At 41.1% G+C, this 21,189-nt stretch overlaps 1 protein-coding gene across 10 annotated transcripts in view; it reads left to right on the forward strand.

The window, feature by feature from the left end:
- Nucleotides 1-21,189, forward strand: part of PPFIA1 (PTPRF interacting protein alpha 1) — a 126,455-nt gene that overhangs the window by 12,419 nt on the left and 92,847 nt on the right. For all 10 annotated transcript variants that reach the window (XM_038764010.1, XM_038764018.1, XM_038764013.1 and 7 more), the window contains exon 2: nt 1,904-2,170. In XM_038764010.1, the coding sequence (XP_038619938.1) occupies nt 1,904-2,170 (267 nt within the window). The remainder of the gene's footprint in view (nt 1-1,903; nt 2,171-21,189) is intronic.

The raw sequence follows: 21,189 nt of genomic DNA on the forward strand, positions 1-21,189 counted from the left end.
CTTCATTCCCCACCCCCGGGGGGATGAGAACGTCCCTTGTTGGACGGAAAGAGCCTGGCCTTTTGTGTTTTGCCGAAATTTTCAGCGACCTCGATTCAGGCCGGGGTAAGTGGAGATTTTTCGATGACCAGGGTCCATTGAAATAATAATTGTGGCATTTGTTCATTCGTTCAATCATATTTATTGAGCTCTTACTGTGTGCAGAGCACTGGACTATGCGCTTGGGAAGTACAAGTCGGCAACAGAGACGGGCCCTACCCAGTAATGATGGTATAGGGGTAGGGACTGTCTCTATATGTTACCAACTTGTACTTCCCAAGCGCTTAGTACAGTGCTCTACACACAGTAAGCGCTTAATAAATACGATTGATGATGATGATGTGTTAAGCGCTTACTATGTGCCAAACACTGTTCTAAGCGCTGAGCCACCCCCTCCCCAGCCCCCACCGGCCCACCTCTTCAGTCCCCCCCCCCCCCCCCCCCCCCCCCCGGTGGAATCAGAAACATCCTTCGGTGGACTGAAAGTGCCTGCTGGCCTTTTGTATTTTGCCGAAATCTTTGGCGACCTCGATTCTGGCCAGGGGAAGTGGAGATTTTTCGATAACCAGTGTCCGTTTAAATAATAATTGTGGTATTTGTTCATTCAGTAATTCGTGAAATTCATTCAGGTATTGTGTGCAGAGCACTGGACTAAGCGCTTGGGAAGTACAAATCGGCAACATAAAGAGACGGTCCCTACCCAACAACGGACTCACAGCCTTTACGATGTGCCAACTGCTCTACTTAAGTGCTGGGGTGGATACAAGCAAATTGGGTCGGACCCAGTCCCTGTCCCCCAGGGGTTTATAGTCTCGGTCCCCGTTTTGCAGATGAGGTCACTGAGGCACAGAGAAGTTAAGCGACTTGCCCAAGGTCACACAGCAGACAAGTGGCGGAGCTGGGATCGACCCCCCGAGTTGCCTTTTATTGCAAACATGGTTTGGGCTGGAAATGGCATTCACTGCAGTTAGGCTTTACGTGGGAAGGAAAAAGGTGCCCAGTTTTTCTTAGTTATTTTCCTTCAGATGCACACTTTCTCCTCTTGCTGTATCCCTTTGACATCTTGGAATAAGGGTGTCTGCAGCGACGGTGATGCGATGTGAGATCCCAGCAATGAAGCCTCACTGGAGCTCTGCCCTCACCTTCCCTCTCCCCCCTTACCCCATGGTTATTGGAATGATTCCGCAACCGTTTCAATTTTAAGCTTAGGGTTTTCATCCCGCTTTGGGTGGTAGGATCATCTGCACCTTTCCACCACAGAAATCTTTTGCAGTAAATTTATACATCTTGGAGCTACAGTGGTTAGTCTTCCCACCTGTAATATAAGCTAGGTGCTTTACATAGTCGCCAAGGGATCTCTGAGTCGTTTCCAGCTTTTAGCTGTACACATTCCAGCAATGTGTTTCTGTAGGTGCATCCTCCGACTGTCAGATTTCAAAATAAGAAATGTGGTTTGGTGTCTTTTAAACCAAAGATGATTAAAAAGGAAGTTACTTATTAACATCTTTTGAAAGAACTCAAGCCAAACAGTCCCCCACCCCCCCAAAAAATCAAGGCAAGTAATCTGCGTTCCGTATTGTCAGAAAAACCATTTTATATTAGTTCTCCTAGTCAACCATTAAGTTATTCTGGTGTTTGCTGCTGAAGCAGAAATCAATTTATTATTTCTCAAGTTACTTTATCTTTGGATAGTAGCTATACGCAGCATATCCTAATGGAGCTAGTAGGGGTGATTACATGGTAACACGTGTTCTTTTGCTACCTCTTGCCTGTAGCTCATTAAACGTAGAAGTGGCACACTTTTTTCCTGGTTGAAGAAACTGTTATTGCGAGGAATAATTGTAAACTGAATTTTTATTTCAAGATGATGTGCGAGGTGATGCCAACCATCAGCGAGGCAGAAATTCCTTCAGGAGGAAGTGCAGGAGGCCATGGTTCGGGTTCCCCTTTGCAACCAGATGCAGACTCACATTTCGAACAGTTAATGGTCTCCATGTTGGAAGAAAGAGATCGTCTTCTAGATACTCTAAGAGAGACTCAAGAAACATTGGCACTGACCCAGGGAAAACTACACGAAGTTGGCCATGAAAGAGATTCCTTGCAGAGACAGCTCAATACCGCCCTTCCACAGGTATGGATACTCTGACCTGAGCGTCATTTTCAAGTTAGTCCATTAGATGTTTTTGCCGGGCATAAACTGCTGGTAAGGAGACTTTAAATAAAACTGGATAAAAGAACCTACCATGGTGGGGCCAGCAACGTTGCAAAAGGTAGGCGAAAGCCTAGACTGTGCGTTGGTTGTGGGCAGGGATTGTCACTGTTTATTGTTGTATTGTACTTTCCCAAGCACTTAGTATAGTGCTTTGCACACAGTAAGCGCTTAATAAATACGATTGAATGAATGGACAACAAGAATGGTTGCTGCTGCCCTGACCTCAACACATCGGAACATAGAGTGGAGGCCTGGTGGCTGAGGAGCACCTCTTGGCCATTCTCTTCCTCCTCACCCTCCACCCCTTCCTCATACTTGGACCCTAGAATTAGGTCTCTCCCAGTTGTCCCGCTTCACTTCCCCCGAAGTTCTCTCTTGGCCACCTTTCCCTGACTCCAAAGTCCATTCTGGTAATAAAATTGATTTTATGGAAAACTCTATGAAATCATTCCTTGGTTCCGGTTCTGGATGTTCTGGGAATGCAGTCTGTAGAAATGTGAACGAACCATCATCCTGTTGAAAAACCAACTCCTTTACCCACAGTATTTGACGGTGGCAATGTACCTGTAGAACTCTAGATTCCTCTTTCCTAACAAAGGAAAATGCAAATTGCAGTAATGCCGTCATATAGCTGTGTGGATTGGAATGGATTATTGGCCCAGTGCCTGAAGAAATCTGGCTAGGGCCAAAGAAAATGAAGAATTTAAAATGGGGGAAAAAAACCTACACAGCACTGTTACAATACTTGTTCAGGTTATTGATGTTTTCTGCCTCCAGTGCATTATCACGATGACCTTGGGAATGGCAGATTGATCAACTTGGCGGGTAGATATACATTTAGTCATGTGTTTGAAGGCTGTTCTAGGATATATTTTTATGATTCCAAGAATTGGCATACCATTACGGTGCTTCTGAACTTTTAGGAACCTTTGGGTTTGACTTCTGCGTGACACTGAATTTGGTGGCCCCATGATGGAAAAATTAAATGTTATCTTGTATTTTCTTTCAGCTAGCTAATTCTTACTTATTTTAGGACCTGTATTTTAGAGTCTCTATTTTCAGAAATGATTTGAGTTAACAAAGAGTACTGTATTTCAAGGAGGGGTAAATTTCCATGCTTTTATCTAAGTGGAAGAAGAGTGAATCGGTTAAGGAGAGAGGCCATCATGCATATCCTGGATGTGCACCTTTATTTTGTTTCCAAACGGAAGTTCAAATCTAGCATAAATCTCATATTAATTTTACGGATATTTGCCTGGACACTTAAACTAACCTTAAAAATGATGCTACTTTAGTTGATTCTGTTGAAGGATCACTTTGCCAAGGATTTGGGCATTGTTGAATATGTTATGCATCTCTCATGTATAATTTCAATAGGTGACTTGGGAAATTGGGATCTCTCTCTCTTTGTTTATGGATAATTCTTTCTCTCTTATCCCCAGTTTACAAATGAGGACGATGCCAAAGAAAGGTTAGGGATCTTGCCCAGTTACTCAGCCAGTTGAACGTGAGGTTGGGAATGAGAATGATTGGAATACAACCCAGTGCAATGAGATATCTAATTTAATGCTTTATTTTCCCCACCATGCTTCTCTTAATGTCATAATAGCTCCCCTAAGTGACCTTTAATTTCATCTGTCACTTACCTAGCTACCAGCTTTAGCAATGTCCTCTGTAATTTTAGTATAATGATTGTTAAAAAGCCAGTGCTGTGGGACATGTCTTAAGGGTTGTTTTTTTAAATTCACTATTATTTCTTTGAGACTTGGTCCATTTTCATATCTGTCAATAAATTAATGGCATTTATTGACTGCTTACTGTTCATATAAGCCCTGGAGCCGTGTTAAATTGATAGATACTGTCTGGTTTTAATGTTCAGATTGAAAAAAGGTAACCCATAATCTTTCCTGGTATTGTAGAGAAGAAATGATAAGGTGTTATTGTGGAGAAAAACAATGATTGAAGTACATTTTATACAGAAAATATTCCAAATTGGGGTCCAAGAATTAGAGTTCTCTTTGGTGTTAATCAAATGTTTGGAGCAAGATAATGATTTACTCATTGTTCCATACAGTGGGACTAAACACATTATTGATAATGGTACAGTTGCTCTGAAAATAAAAGAGAATTGGAATACAAGCCTGGTAGGGATAACTGACTTTTTGCCTACTCTTGCCAGGACTTACAGTCCAGGTCAAAGAGTTCACCTTCCCTGAACGCTTGCCAAAAATGTCTGAATTGCAAACATACATGGAGCTTTTCATGGCACGAGCATTGCAGGATCCTAAAAGTGTTACTCTTGGGCAAGGGATGTCTCTACCAACTCTGCTGTATTGTACTCTCCCAAGCACTTGGTACAGTGTTCTGCACACAGTAAATACTCTTTAAATACGATTGATTGAAATTTGTAACTTAACCCAGCATTTTTTGGGGAAATACAAAACTTTGTTTCTGAATATAAAGTGCATTGTTGTTTTTTTCTAAAAAAACTTAAAGGAAATAGTTATTTGTAGGTTGTGGACTTGAGAACAACTGAACATTTCATGCTTCATTGTGTACTTGTCAGATGACACCAAATTTATGGTGTAACTTCTTTCAAATTAGCGTATTGGCATGCCCCTTGAATTTTGTGGGAGGGGCAGTTAGTGCTATTGGTGATAACTTTCTTGAAACAGACACAGCATATATCATGCTGAAAAGAGTGGCTAGAAAGAAGGGGCTGCTTTTCGAAAACGGGCTTTTGATGGCCCAAATCTTAATTTCCTTTTCATCTATCTCCTTTAGTTGACTGTTCTCATCAAACTAAAAGTGTGGTCAATTCAGTGTATTGTGAAATTGACCCATTGGGGGGATTCTGATCTGTGTAACTCAGAGCAGGTTTCTGTCTGCTGTCTAAGTGCTTAGTACAGTGCTCTGCACACAGTAAGCGCTCAATAAATGTGATTGGAAGTCTGCTTGAAGAGTTTCAGTGTATTTGACCAGCAGCTTACTCAACTGTTGGAATTCGTTGCCTGAGGATTTGAGGTATGCAGAGAAAGTATTGTAATTAATTATGAGATTTAAATAATTTGTATCTGTAACATATTTTAATACCTGTCCCCCCGGTAGGCTGTAAGCCCCTTGTGGGCAAGGATCCGGTCTACCAGCTCTATTCTGTTGTACTTTCCTAATCTCCTAATACAGTGTTCTGCAAACAAGTGCCCGATAAATGCTCTTGATTAAGTGTTTTAACTAGCTCCGAACCCTGGGGTGTATACAGAATGAACCATTGAAACAATCCCTTTTTCACAAGAGGCTCACAATCTACTAAGGGGAGGCCAGACAAATAGGAAAGAGAAATGAATTATAGACAGCAAGCTAGGCAGTGGCAGCTCATAAGAATACACTCAGTTCTGCTATAATATGTGTTTCAGTGTGCGTTTTGGCTAGAATTCATTCTCCAGCAACATGAGCGTATTTTTGTTCAGCATGCCATACTATTGAAGAAACTGCTTGTGCACATGTGTAAAGCATCTGAATGGGCTAATGCTACAGCGTGACGTTTCTCAAGATTGCAAACGGTTGCATTGTGAGAGAGCTAGGTGTGCAAGAATCAGTAACTAAAGGGGGATTTAGTATCATTTCTCCTTCCTACTTAAACCATGAGCCCCCTGTCAGATGTGGACTGTGTCCGATTAACCTGTATGTATTCCAGGGCTTAGAGCAGTACATGGCACATAGTAAGTGATTAACACAAACCATGATAATTATTACCAAAGGTGCAGGTGGATATGCAGTCTTCAGAGGAGACTGCCGTGGTGTTCCTGCTCCACATACAGTCCTCAGCTTCCAAAAGTTATGGTATCCTGTGTAAAGTCCCCCATCTGGGTTGGGGTCTGCATTTCCGCAGTGGCAGGTAGGTAGAGGGAGGCTCTTTGGGGCTTGATTGATCTTCACCAGACTCCAGAACTTGTCATGCCTTTTGCAGCTCTGGATTTGCAATTCCTGTAAGCTCCTTGTGGGCAGGGATTGTGTCTACCTATGCTAATGTATTACAGTCTCCCAAATGTTTAGTATAGTGCACATAGTAAGAACCCAGTAAATACCACTGATTGATTGATTTGGCTGTTGCTGCCCCGGCTTCTGCAGAGGGAGATGGGGTCTGTGCTGGGAATGGAGTGGGAGGCATAACCAGCCCTTCAAATTAGTTGTACTTTTTTGGGCAGAGTAAGCAGGCTGGATCTTCTTGTTCTTAACTTAAAGTTAGATCTTATTCTCCACAAGATTCACATTCCTGCTGGGACTGGAGTTTCCCTCTGGACTATAAATTTATTGTGAGCAGGGATTATTTTTTCCAACTCTCTCTTACTCTCCTAAGCAGTGAGTACAGTGCTCTGCACCCAGTAATTGCTCAATGAATATCATTGATGATGATGACGACAACCAGTGTGTCAATATTTCTAGTACATTGCAAGTATATGTTAGTGTTCAATCTCATTCATACAAAACCTTTAGTTTTGCAAGAACGTGAAAGAAAAGCTTCAGTCTCAACTTTGGTTGTTTATTTAGACTGCATGAACTAAATGCAAGTCAAGTTGTGTATTGAACTAGGCAAAAAATTGCTCTGGAGGATTCATTTGATTTTATCGCACTTCCTAAGAACGACAGACTTTGGTCCAATTCATGTGAAAGCGTAAATCGGAATATTTTTGCTCAGTTGCTGGTTCTCATTTGTGAACATCACGAAAGTTTTACATTATTAGCATTGTGTTTTGAGTGTCAGAGTAATATTGGCAGAGATGAATAAGGACTCTTTCCAGCAAATTCCTTCCTTATTCCTGGCAGAGGTCATGTAAGAGCTTTGATTTACGTGCAATCTTAATTTACTTAAGCATTAAAACACTGGAATTGCTTTCTCGGGTAAATATGCAGAAGTGACAAAATTAGATCAGTTTTATCTAATTTGAATGGAGAGAAAATTCAGGAAAAAAAACCATTTTTCGAGTGCTACTTTCCGTAAAAATCCGAGAGCAACTCGTGAAAGTAATATTATTTTATAAGGAACCCATTCTATTTTTGCTCTTCTTATTTTTAACAAGCTTTTTATTTTTGAACAAGCTTTTTATATTCTGTGACAGAATATTTTAAAGTGTTCTAATATTTATATAGGTTATCCAGGTTTGCAAAATATCTCATCCGTAGTGATAAAATCATCCTTTCTTGCATCCTATCTTGTAACTTGGATTTTACTCTTAGTCTTACTGGAGAGTCTTAACCTTTTGGTTTCTCCTGTCTTAACTGAAATGTATACAGTCTGAATACTAAATTGATTTACGTATTAATATGCATGTTTATTATTGTACAAAACACCAGACTAGAAATTTTCTGGAAATCTTTTGTCCTAGTGCTCTCATGGTTGGGCCTTTGAAACTGAATAGTGGCTAAATGGTGGCTTTAGCATCTTTAGTATTAAATCAATCAGTGGCACTTATTGGGCACTTGCTATGTGCAGGGCACTGTACTAAGCGCCTGGGAGAGTACAGTGCAACAGAGTTGTCAGAAACGGTCCCTGCCCACAGCATGCTTACAGTCTAAAGGGGAAGACAGGCATTAATATAAAGTGGGGATAAAACTAGAATAACTCGGACAAATTCAGATTACGTGCCAAATATCGGCAATGAATGTCATATGAAAGCTCACCAATTATGGAAACCAAACTGTTCAGTATTTCAGCCGGAAATGAGGTAGATTTCTTCTCTGTGTGTCATAGAGGCTTGTGTACATGCTTTTTAAAATTTTTTTTCCAATCAGTGGTATTTGCATGCTTACTATATTTAGAGCTCTTCATTTAGTGCGTGGCAGAATGCAGTACAGTAGAATTGGTAGATTGGTAGATCCTTGTCCCCAAGGAGTTGAAAGTCTAGGGGGGGACAGACATTAAAGTACCGAAAGGGGAAATGGTAAGAATGTAAGGATGTGTACCAAAGAGATGTGGAATTGCAGGTAGGGTGAATATCATGTGCTTAAGGGGTAGAGATCCAAGTGCGTAGGTGACACAGAGGAGAGGACAGGTAGAGAAAATCAGAACTCAGGGAAGGCCTTTTCGATGAAATGTAATTTTAGGAGGGCTTTGAACGTGGGAAGAGTGTTGTTCGGTCAAATAGGAAGGGGGCAGAAATTCCAGGCCTGAGGGAGAATGTGGACAAGGGGTCAGCAGTGGGCTAGGCGATGGAGGTGCAGAGAATAGACTGGTGTTGGAGGGGTGAAATGTGTGGGCCGGGCTGTAGTGGGAGATCAGTGATGTAAGGTAGGAGAGAAGCAGCGTGGCTCAGTGGAAAGAGCTCGGGCTTTGGAGTCAGAGGTCATGGGTTCAAATCCCAGCCCCGCCACTTGTCAGCTGTGTGACTTTGGGCAAGTCACTTAACTTCTCTGGGCCTCAGTTCCCTCATCTGGAAAATGGGGATTAAGTCTGTGAGCCCCACGTGGGACAACTTGATTACCTTGTATCCACCCCAGTGCTTAGAACAGTGCTTTGCACATAGTAAGCGCTTAATAAATGCCATCATTATCATTATTATTAGCAGAGGGAGAGCTGAGTGAGTTCATTAAAGCCGATGGAAAGGAGTTTGCATTTGATGTGGTGGTGCCCTGAAAATGGCATCAGTGGGTGAATATCTGTAATTTAGGGGACACTTCGTATATCAATCATCATCATCATCATCATCAATTGTATTTATTGAGCGCTTACTGTGTGCAGAGCACTGTACTAAGCGCTTGGGAAGTACAAGTTGGCAACATGTAGAGACAGTCCCTACCCAACAGTGGGCTCAATATGCAATCCAGATTGATATGAGAATAGTGGCTACCTCTTTTGTAAGCTCCTTGTGGGCAGGGAACATGTCTGCCAGCTCTGCTACATTGTACTCTCCCAATCGCTTAGCACAGTGCTCTGCACACAGTAAACACTCAAAAAATAGTATTGATGGATTCTTTGTAAATTGAAGCTCATGTACATATATGCATTTTAATTTAGTCCTTTTCCAGAAATGGGGCATATTGATGCATTCACTTAATATGATATGAAAATATTTGTTCGGCGTTTTAGAAATGCATTCTAGTTCTTATTTTCACAGTTATATTTGATCTGAACAGAAGTTTCTTGATGTAGGATGAAAATGTCATGAGGAAGAAACACTTGCACAAATTGTGAATCTTATGGTGTGATTATTATTTAGCTGAATTATAGGAGTTAGAATTTTTGTGATTAAAATAATTAAATGTTCTGAAGACTTTCAAGTGCAGACACTACTGAACATAGACACTTTCCCAGGAATTTGGGCAGGAAGAGAGCGAGACTAGTTTCTAAGCTTGGCAAGTGGAACTCGCTTCTGTTCCTGGCGTAGAAAACTCACACTCTCGCTGCCAGAGGAACTTCAGCTCTCCTGCCGCTTACCAGCCACTCCTGGAGATGGCAGGAGCATCTGAGGGATGACTCTCTCTGGGCACCCAGAAAAAGGAGTTGGAGCTTCCTCTGCTCTTGTACCTGATTCTGTGTCATTCAGCTACTCTCCCCTTCTACCTGGAACGATCTCCTTCATATCCAACACTGAACAGCTGTCCCCCATCTTCGAAGACCGTTGAGACCGCATCTCCTCCAGGAGACCTTTCCTGTTTAATTTCTCATCCCTCCCACTTTGATACTTTCACACCATCTACACACTCAAGTACTCTCAACCTTTTTTTTTTAATGGCATTTTAGTGCTTACTGTGTGCCAGGCACTGTATTAAGTGCTGGAGTAGATAGAAATTAATCAGTGGACACAGTCCCTGTTCCACATAGGTCTCATAGTCCTAATCACCATTTTACAGATGAGGTAACTGAGGCACAGAGAAGTGAAGCGACTTGCCCAACGTCACATAGTGGTCAAGTGGCGGAGCTGGGGTTAGAACCCGCTGACCCCTTGCCCACGTCCTGCCTCCGGCCTGGAACGACCACCCTCCTTTTATCCGACGGATAACCATTCTCCCCCTGCTTCAAAGCCTTACTGAAGGCACATCTCCAAGAGGCCTTCCCAGACTGTCCCACTTTTCCTCATCTCCCACTCCCTTCTTTGTTGCCCTGACTTGCTCCCTTTGCTCTTTCCCCCTCCCAGCCCCAAAGCACTTAGGTACATACCTGCAACTTTATTTATTTGTGTTGTTTGCCTCCCCTACTGTAGACTGTGAGCTCATCATGGGCAGGGAATGTTGCTGTTTATTGTTGTACTTTCCCAAGCACTTAGTGCAGTGCTTTGCACACAGTAAGCGCTCAATAAATTTGATTGAATGAACAAATGAATGAATGAACCAGGTTCTTTTGAATTCCAGGTCCGTGTTCTATCAATCAGGCCACATAGCTCACATCTTGTAATACATATGTGCGTTTCCTCCCCCATCACTTAAACAATAACTCATGTACATACTCCCCTTTTTTTATCCTTCTTACAAGCTTTTATTTTAGAGCTCGCCTCCCCTGCGAGATTTAAAATTCCTTTGGCAGGAATCATGGTGTTTAATTCTATAAACTTTTAGTACAGTGCTCTAGACCCAGTAGGCATCCAATAAATACTATTGATTGGGGCTTGGGGAAAGAGAGGCTACTTCCCAGCCACACAGACAGCTCAACTGCAGGATCGTGTTGGTGGCCACGGTGTATCTGGCCATAGCAGGATCCTGCCACGTGCCCTGCCAACATTGCCAAGCAGTCCGTGATGAGGGTGGCAAACTGCCAGCCTCTCTGTAGCCAGGGTGATGAAGAAGTCATTAGCGACCCAGATAGTAGGCTTGCAATTTTAGGTGGTAAAAACTGAAAAAAGTCTTGGTCTTTTTTTTTTTTTTTCATTTTTTTTCATTTGGGCATTCCTTTCTTATCCATAGATCACCTTTCTTTTCAAAAAAATGTTTCAAACAACTTTGTGTGTTTCTCTATGGAGCAGTGTGGCCTAATGGGAAGAGCATGAGCCTAGAAGTCAGAGGACCTGGGTTCTAATCCTGGCTCTGACAGTTGCGTGCTGAGTGGCCTTGGGCAAGTCACTTACCTTCTCTGTGCCTGTTTACTTAGACTGTGAGCCCCATGAAAGACAGAGACATATCTACTGTAACTCTTGGAAAAGTACTTGACACATAGTAACACTTAATAAGTACCTTAATAACACATACCATAATAATATGCAGGCAATTGCATGACCTATACGCATAAGCCTTCTTGTATTAGGAGTTTTCTCTACAAAATGAGTGTTTTAATCTAGTTTTGTAGAATACTTGTTACTAGTTTGAGTATGCTATTTGTAGTTAATGGGTTTGCAAATGCTGTTAAGTCTGTTTTCCCCCAGCTATATACCACGTTTATGCCCTGACTAGTGGCTTTTAAATTTGAATGTAATTTCCTTGCCTGTAGCGTCATGTCCTATCTAGTGCTTGGCTTTGCAGTTCATATGGTTTGGCGAGAAGGCTGACATGGAGCAATCTTACCCCACTCAGTTTACCTGATGCAGTATTAGGATCTCAAAAAGTCCCATATCTTCACCATTTTCATGAATGCATCTTAACTAAGATTTCCTAATGAATTTATTAGTTTGAGTTTTAGAGATGATTGTAACAAAAACATCCCTTCTTTGAATGTTTTGTGAGTAGGCTTTGGGTATATATCTTTTGTTCCCAGAAGTTAACAGCAAATGAGTACAATCGGGTTGCTATTCTTCAGTTTGTACCTTTGTATTCTGTCACTGAACTTTGTGGCATTTCCATTTCAAAGTGACTTTTCTTTTCTTTTGGTATGGACTACATAATTGGCTTGTATTTTAGTATAATAAGGAAGTAATTGAGTCTTATTGGTTGATAAATACCTAGTAATGTAGAGACAGGGACAAAATGCATCTGCTGTGTCGCTCCCTCATCCCCAGGTTAAAGTTCAGCAAATGCTTTATTTGGCAATTAGGACTAGGGTTCCATACCCTCCTTTCTTTCCATCAATCCTAATCTTTATGTAGAGGAAACAAATGTCCTAAGGTGTTAGCTGGATAATTTAGCCCCTGAAATTTACCACCCTTTTCAGAACATATCTGCTCTCAAAACAGGTTATCTTTATCCCTTCCTTGTAAGCATATGCCAACAGTGATGATGTCAACTTTGATTTCAAGAAATAACTTGCCAAAGGCATTGAGTCATGCAAATAAAACTTTCAGGACTACCAGAGGTGGATCAATATTTTAGGGATCTGCACAAAGATGAATCCAGAATGGTCTCCAGTACACTTGGGAGTAAGTCTTTCTTCTATTTTATGGGAATTGAATTGGGTCAGGAAAATGGTTTAAACTGGGCTGTTCATAGCAAATTTTTATTTAAATACACGGTCACTGATGGCAAAAGCCATGATTTTTATTGGTGGACACAATCTAATGGAAAGTTAAAAAATTACGTGGTTTCTACCTGTGAATTTGGGGTTAATGATGAATGGCATTAACCAGATAATGTCAGGGGGATTTGATCCTAAGACTTTTTGTTGCCGTTCAGCGTGGTGTAGTGAAAAGCATTAGTTTGACCTAGTGCAGTAAAGTGGTGGGTTTTTGTTTTTTGTTTTTTTCCTGAGATTGAATCTGAATCTCTTAATTAACCCAAGAGTCCACCTTATGGTTAGCTTCTGCCCAGGGGTACTGGTAGCTCTGTGTTTCCTCACTATGAGGTCTCCTGATTCCAGGGAGGGTCTCGAGACCACCCAGGAAGGCCGTGAGATGAAGGACTAGCATAGGCAATATAAAAAAACTCTATCAGGATTTCTTCTCTAGAGTGTTTTTCTTACAACGCTTTCTTCCCAGTAGTGCTCTGGCCTCCACCCCTAGTGTGCAGTGGGCTTTTGGCAGTGGGTGTGACGGAGGGTGGGAACAGATTTTGGCCACTGGCGACAGCTAGTCCAGTGTATATACATGCCCTCTGACGGTGATTGTGTTTTGGTGGGAAAATTGCATCCTAGTAACCATTGACTCAGTGGATTATCGGGTAGATGGTTCAAAGCAGATATCGTCTCTAACGTTTTTCAATTCAAATCTTTAACTCGTCCACCAACAGCAGAATGCTTTTTACATCTCTGCCACTTGGAATTTCTTTTGTATCGTAGCATTCTGAAGTTGCAGAAACACGAAATATGCCCTATTCTGCCATAGTAGTGTGTTCTCACTACACACTTTGGCTTGAATGCTGGTGAAGTATTAGGGAGCGTTCGTCTGTTACGGTGAGCCCGCTTGCATCCACTTACTTCCATGCAGCTTGGTGTCTGAAGGTTTGTGCTCCTTCTAGACTGTAAGTTTGTTGTGGGCAGAAAATACGTTTGTTATATTGTATTCGCCCAAGCACTGTGTACAGTGCTCTGCACACAGTAAGTGCTCAATGAATACGATTGACTGATTGCAAGTGGCATCGTACTACGGTGAAAGTTTTCCTTAACAGTTTTGCAAGAACGGGCCCATCAGGTCTTAACTGATGCCACGCAAATGTGCATGATGATATCCTCCTATCCCAAATCCGTTTGTGTCATCTTGTGGGTGAAGGTAAATCAGAGCAGATTTGGGTTGTGGGAACAGTGGGCACTAATTCTTTCATTGTGTTATTTCAAAATCAATTATGAAAGCATGTGTTGGACCAAAATCACTAGATGATTCTTGTTTCATCTGCTATTTTGTAGACTTTACCTTCATTTCCCAGATGTACTTTTATTTACATTTACAGACTGTGAGTGAAATTACTGGTGTCCAGAAAGCTTTGGTCTTCCTTTTCCAATGAATATGTGCTACTCCTTCTGGTATTGAAGTCAGTAAAATTAGTTGTATGGAAGCACAAGTATTCTTGGATTTTTAGGTATCACACAGCCTTTCATGTTTGACAAGCCCAGTAAAATCAGAGGTGGAGCAAAAACAAAAGCATTGTTACTTTTGAAATATTAGCTCAGTGGAATATAGCATGTTTTGTGCCACTCTGTGATTCCACAGTATTTCAGATCAGAAGATTTTTCATTGAGTGAAGATGTACTTCATATCTATTGTACATATTTATTCTATTTATTTTATTTTGTTAGTATGTTTGGTTTTGTTCTCTGTCTCCCCCTTTTAGACTGTGAGCCCACTGTTGGGTATGGACTGTCTGTATATGTTGCCAACTTGTACTTCCCAAGCGCTTAGTACAGTGTTCTGCACTCAGTAAGTGCTCAATAAATATGACTGATGATGTACTGAAAAATGAATATATCAAAAATTCAAGAATATGTACCACCTTAAATTAGAGAGAGATCATTTATTCAAGAGGTTGTACTTATATTTATCAGCAACTTTAGTGCTGGTTTCAGAGTTACTTTTTAATTTTGAAGAATCAGGAAAAGTTTTCTTCTCAACATAATATTTTAGTATGCCTGAATATGTGTTATGGAGGGCCTAGCTTCTAATTTAGAAAACGTTCCAATGAGCACTAATGGCTTCTTGAGACAGATGAATAAGTCACTGTTTTTATTGCTCCATTTTTCCTTTTGGTCCCTAATGTTAAGTTTCTTTCTTTCCCTATCTGCTTAGAACTTAGTACTTGAGGAAAGAATCTCTTGTCCCTTAGGTATGTGATTGCAAATTCCGTATTGGCAAATAAACTTCTGAGTTATACTGTGCATGTGGAAATTGACAGTGTTTACAGTTTTCTTATTGATTCCTTATGGTGGTTGTGCATTCTCTGCCTTTTGGCTTCTTGTGTGTGCGCCTTATTTAGAAAGTTAGGTTGAATGCAGACCCTAAAGTGTTCCTGTCGTTTCTTCCCCCACTCTGCAAAATACATTCGTTTTTTATATCTAAACTTTAACCACATGCACTTGATATATAAACAGTTGCTGAGAATGTGAACTATTGCAAATGCCTAACTCAAGCCCCAGGCATAGATGCGTATTTTCCATACATTGACTTTGTTTAATGTTTCTTAAATGTTTGTGGGTATTAAACCCAGAATATTAATAATCATGTCTTTCATAATTAGATGGATTTACTAAGTTCCTGCTGTGAGCCAGGCAATGCAGTAGTTACAGAGGATTTAATATACAAAACAGGGATCTTGCTTTTGTTTTCAATGACCAGCAAAGACAAGTTGCGGTGATAAACCTTACAAGATTTACACACCAGCCTTTATAGATAATTGTGCGTATAATAAGTACTCGTACACAAGTGCATGTTAGATGAGTGTCAGACATAGGCTAAGTTGAGGAGGAAAGGGATAATTTCAACAATTCAGGAATGACTATGTCAAGGAATGGTGATACGTTAGATTTGTAGGGAGGTTAGGCTCTGGAAAGGGGAACGAGTCTTGGTTTGAAACCTGGGCACCCTTCCTGTTTGTAACCAGTTTCCGAAAGTAATCTGGAACGGGCTGGAACCCGGCTCTGGTGAAAGAGAGGGTTCCCTGGAAAGCTGTTCCTGTGTGAGAATCATTTTCAGCAGGTGGGGACCATCGCCCCCCCCCCCACGTTTTTTTGGCCTGCGGGGAGCAATGCCTTCACCCACTTGGGCCAAAGACACCAGACCCTCATTGATCGCCAGCAGCCACTACCCCTCCTCTCCCATTTTATTTCATTTCCAAGGCCCTGGGCTGCGTATGTCCCGCCTGTGGAACCGAAAGGAGCAGGGATCGGATGTGGAATCAAGGTGGCGGTTCCACCCCTTGACTTTTTGCCGGGAGAACACAGGGCCTGGCCTGGCCCAGAAAACCCTGTGGGTCATCAGGACCCTTCCCTTCTCTTGGTGGTCCTCTAACACTGTCTGCCTCCCTCCCTCCCTTTGCACTCCCCCCGATTCAGTACCTGCTTGGCATTGCTGCCACTTCTGTGTAGAAGCTGCAACTCTACTCAGAGCTCATCCTTCTAGATTTGTAAGCACGTCGGGGGCAGGGAGTATGTCTGCTCATTGTCATATGGTGTTTTTCCAAGCTCTCAGTGCAGTGCCCTGCACCCCAGTAAGCTCTCCATAAATACGACCGACTATTCAGACTACTGAGATGCCTAGTTTGATTACAGGAGCCATATGGAAATCTCACTGGGTAATTTCCTCTACTGCAAACATCTGGGAGGGAGATTTAAGTGTTCCCCTTGAAGGGACAAGAGGGTGACGAGAGGGAGGGAGATGAGGTGCATATAATGGGAGAGGCAATGGGAGTGAAAGCACACATTGATCATACTTTCCCGCTGATTGCAAACTGGCTGATTTCTTTCGTGGGATCACTTGTATGTGTCTGGTCACGCAGAGGGCTGTTTACTGAAATGGAGTCGGGGCCCTGATAAGTTGCCTTGGGTGCAGGAGTGGTAGGTCTGTGAAGGGAAAAGTCATTCCTTGGGGAAGCTTAGAAGCACAAAGAAAGGGTTTTATTTCAAATGTTTACTTCTGTGGTTTGGTGGGTGTTGTCACGAACTGCCTTCTATTGGGACCAGTGAGAGTGTTGGGATGACCACAGTGACGTAGTCACCGTTTTTTTCAATGAGTTTTCAGCATTCTGAGATGAAAGACTGAGTGCAGTTTTTGCCTTGTGTCTACAGGGAACTTGAAAATGATGACTAAAACAATTAACAATTGTGCCTGCAATACTAGAGAGACAGGTAATAGTGCCGCCCACAAGCTAAATTCTCTGGTTAAACTGTCATAGTTTGCTCCCTCTTCTCTATCCTTAAAAAAAATAAAACCCTGCAGAAAACACAATAGTAGACATTAGCCAAAGATCAGAAGGAGAGTTACCCCAGTCCATATTTTTTTTCCTTTTGTACTACTTAAGCTTTCTGCTTTCTCTCTTGCATTTATTTATGTTCATAATGACTTGTGTCCCACTTTGAGGGAGAGGTGGGGGCCAGGGCAATGCAAAATAAAGTAAAATCTCCCGGAGAAGAAACGCTGCTTCTGTGTCATGAGAAATTTTGGCACTTCTTGTGTATGTGTGTGGTAGGTGGCAGGTAGCCAACTGGGATGGTAAAAGGCCATCATGGGAAAGACTAGTGGGTGGTTTGAATAAAAATATAAAATTGGAAGGAATGTACATTCCAAAGTTTTTTTCTGGTACAAAGCACAGAAATACTTGTCATAGAGAAGTTTGATAATCAGGAAATTGCTTGAAGCAACACATTCTTGCGCTGTAAATTCTGCACCTAGCATAGAAACGCATGAGTGTCTGGTAACTTTTCCATAATATTTGCCAAATTGGGTTGTCATTGTATGAATGTAAGTTAGAGGACTAAATTCTACTCAATAAGCAAACAGTTTCCTGGAATTATAGAAGGGCGTTTGTACCCCAATCCTTATTATTGCTTCACCAGCTAAATCTTGTGCTTTTGTGTGTGTGTGTGTGTGTATGCATGCCCATCCCTACTATGTGTATTTTCAGTATTTTTGTTGGTCTCCCGTTAGAATGTAAACTCCTTACAGGCAGCATGTGTGTCTCGTGCCTCTGTTGTAATAATAATAATAATATTGATGGTATTTGTTAAGCGCTTACTATGTGCCATGTACTGTTCTAAGCACTGGGGTAGATTCAAGGTAAATCAAGGTTAATCCCCACTTTACAGATGAGGGAACTGAGGCACAGAGAAGTCAAGTGACTTGCCCAAAGTCACACAGCACTTTCCAAGTATTTAGTACAGAGAGTTGCATTTAGTAGATGTTCAGTAAATATTATTTTTTACTACTTTTGTATTCTTGCCACTGTGATGCAGTAAATCACACCTTAATAAGGAAGAGTGAGTGTTCTCCTTGAGTAAAAGTTTAGCAGAGAAAAAAAAGAGAGGCAAAGAGACAGCCTCGAAAGCAGAGACAGTGTGGTGTAGTTGATGGAGCACAGGCCTAGGCATCAAACGGACTTTGGTTTTTGCTCTATGGCCTTGTACAATTCATTTAACTTTTCTGTGCATCAGTTACCTCATCTGCAAAAAGAAGATGAAAACTATTAGCCCCATGTGAGACATGGACTGTTCCCAACCTGATTAGCTTGTACCTACCCCAGTGCGGAATATGATGCCTGGCACATAGTAAGCACTTAACAAATTCCATAAAAAATGGAATATTAGACGGCCGTATTGGGTGAAATGTGGTAGCAAAGCAAAAGATTTCTTTATGGACCTAGAGTGCAGAAGTGTCAGTCAGGCATCATTTTTTTCAGCCACATAGGTACCAAGCGCTTAGTACAGTGCTCTGCACACAGTAAGCACTCGATTAATACGACTGAATGAATGAATGACAGGCTGTCCCTACTAGTAGTGCTGTCTATGTAAACTAAGGATTGTGTGAGAGAAAATAGATTGTATGTCGCACGTATAAGCACTCATATCCCAGTTGCTTGAAATGCTCTTTGAAAGGATCTCATTTACAATCAGAATTCTCTCATGTGATTTATCCTACAATGTTATTTGAATGTTGAATCATTTCTGGTTTTGCATTGAGTAAAAATTAAACACTCATAGCTCTATATTATAAATGACTTGCGGTGGTGTGATTAAATTTTTTTCCATAATTGGCACAGCTTTCATGAAATGATACTCTTTTCTAATATAATTAATGCTGCTTTTTCATGTAGCCTTATAAAGATCATATCCTATCATGGTTTGGTTTTTGTTGGGTAATCAAACGGCTAACTTCTGTGATATCTGTCATTTGATATCCAGGGAGGCACCATTGAGAGCTTGAGATCCAAAGCAGTTTTTCTACATAGTTTTTTTTTTTTAATTACATTTTGGATTTTCTCATTGCATTCTGTTGAATGCCATCGTCCTGGGGTTGCCTATAATTGAGCAAGGAGGAAAAGAAATATAATTTTTCATTATGTGCTAATCAGAATTGTTTGCCAGCTTCTGCACACAGTAAGCGTTCAATAAATACGATTGAATGAATAACTCATTTATTAACACATTGTGTAAAACTGTACATTAGCATTATCTTAACTAAGTAACCAAGAGCAGTTAAAGTTAAACTTTTGGCAGGTATATGGAGGAAAAAAAAATCAATCTGCAATAGCCAGGAATGGAATTGTTTTTGAACAACATAATGAGGTACTTGGGGTCAATAATTCCATTGGGCATTTAATTTGGAAGAACACTTTGGGTTAAAACACATTTTTCAGTATTTTGGTCATTATTTGCTCCATTCTCTTAGTCATTGGCAAATCTACCCTTTTTTTAACTACTGATCATGGTAAAAATGATTTGCATGCTTGTCTAACAAGGGTCTGAAAAAAATTAAGTACTCCTAGGTAGTGAGTCATTGAGAATCTCCTTACAACAGTAGCACTCAAATTAAAACAAGTTCAAGGCAGGTGTTTGGCTATAACACAACATGTACTTGGTTCTGGTGAGTTTCTGTAAGACGCAGCAGTTTTACCTTGATGAAGTAGCCTTCTGTTTGGCTACAGGGAAAACTCTCTGGGACCCAGGAGTGAGTAATAGGGAGGAAACAAAGGGAGTGCCACATCTGACTGGGAGGAAACTAACCAGCCCCTCTAATTTTCTCCCTACAACAAACTAGAAATTCTCTGCTTTTCTTTTGGTTGGTAAGGAAAGAGGCAGAGGGGAAGGAGATTCAATAAGTTTGTTAAGTGTTTGGAGTCCTCAGGTGGATTCTTCCTTCTCTAGATCGCTTTTGAGACCTAATCGCAGACCCCAGTTCTGTAACCCTCTCCTCCTTTGTGGAATGTTCCTTGTTTTTATCTCAGTATGCTATTATGTGTGGTTAATATGAATTTGTTTCTGGATTTTGATATAGCCTATTATTATCCTGCTCGCTACTCTGCCTTTCGCTTGATTGCTGGACATCAGGGCTTGATACAGTGCACCAGAACATCATCATCATCATCAGTCGTATTTATTGAGCGCTTACTGTGTGCAGAGCACTGTACTAAACGCTTGGGAAGTACAAGTTTGCAACGTATAGAGACAGTCCCTACCCAACAGTGGGCTCACAGTCTAAAAGGGGGAGACAGAGAACTAAACCAAACATTCTAACAAAATGAAATAAATAGAACAGTAATAGTACCAACGCACCACTAGGAATTACGTTGATGAGACTGTCCCTATCTTTATTCCCTTCCCCATTCTGAGTATCCCTGAAACATATTCTGGTCCTTTCTTAAATGTGGCTCTGGGGAAGCAGAATTGCAGGGGTTCAGGTAATAGAGGAGCAACAACCTAGATTAACATTTCAGGAAGATTTGGAACTGTCTGAAATTTGGGGAGTCTAATTTTGCTTGTAGAATGAAGATTTCAAGTGCATAATTCATGTAGAAAAAAATCTGTCACAGGTTCTAAAGGTGACATTATTGACATTTAATCAATGGTGTGATTAAAATCAACACTCCTTCCAGTGTGGGTTATACAAAGGTTTCTCTTTTCTATAATGTTGCATTTGCTACCAAAGATGGTAGGGGAGGAAGTGTGGTCTAATGATGCACCTATTGTTTGACTTTGAAATATTGATTTTATTCATTGTTATGATCCTCTAAATACAGTTGTTGTCCACTTTCATAACACTGTCATGTGAGTCACATTTTCTTAGTTTGAGAAGTTGTGTGGGCTGTAATGAAGAACCTTGCCAACCACTTCTGTCTTTATCTGTTTAGGAAGTTTCAGTAAATGCTCTTAACGTTCAGTTTGCTTCTAACCCATGTATATGGGTTTTGGCCCCTTCTCCCCATTTTGAACACAGAATGTGGTTCTGCTATATGATGTGGATGTGAAACTGTGGTAGAATAAGGGGGTGTTTTTCCCACGACAAGCATCTGTTCTGAGAATAGCACGGTCCATTAATTGGTGCAAGTAGAGTTGCTGTAAGAAATTACAATTGTAAATCAGTCAGTGGTATTTATTGAGCACTTACTGTGTGAGTGCACTGTAGTGAATGTTTGGGAGAGTACACTAGAGATGGTAGTCACTATCC

This window comes from Tachyglossus aculeatus, chromosome 22 (genome assembly GCF_015852505.1).
Source record: "Tachyglossus aculeatus isolate mTacAcu1 chromosome 22, mTacAcu1.pri, whole genome shotgun sequence".
In the NCBI taxonomy this organism is placed as follows: Eukaryota; Metazoa; Chordata; class Mammalia; order Monotremata; family Tachyglossidae; genus Tachyglossus; species Tachyglossus aculeatus.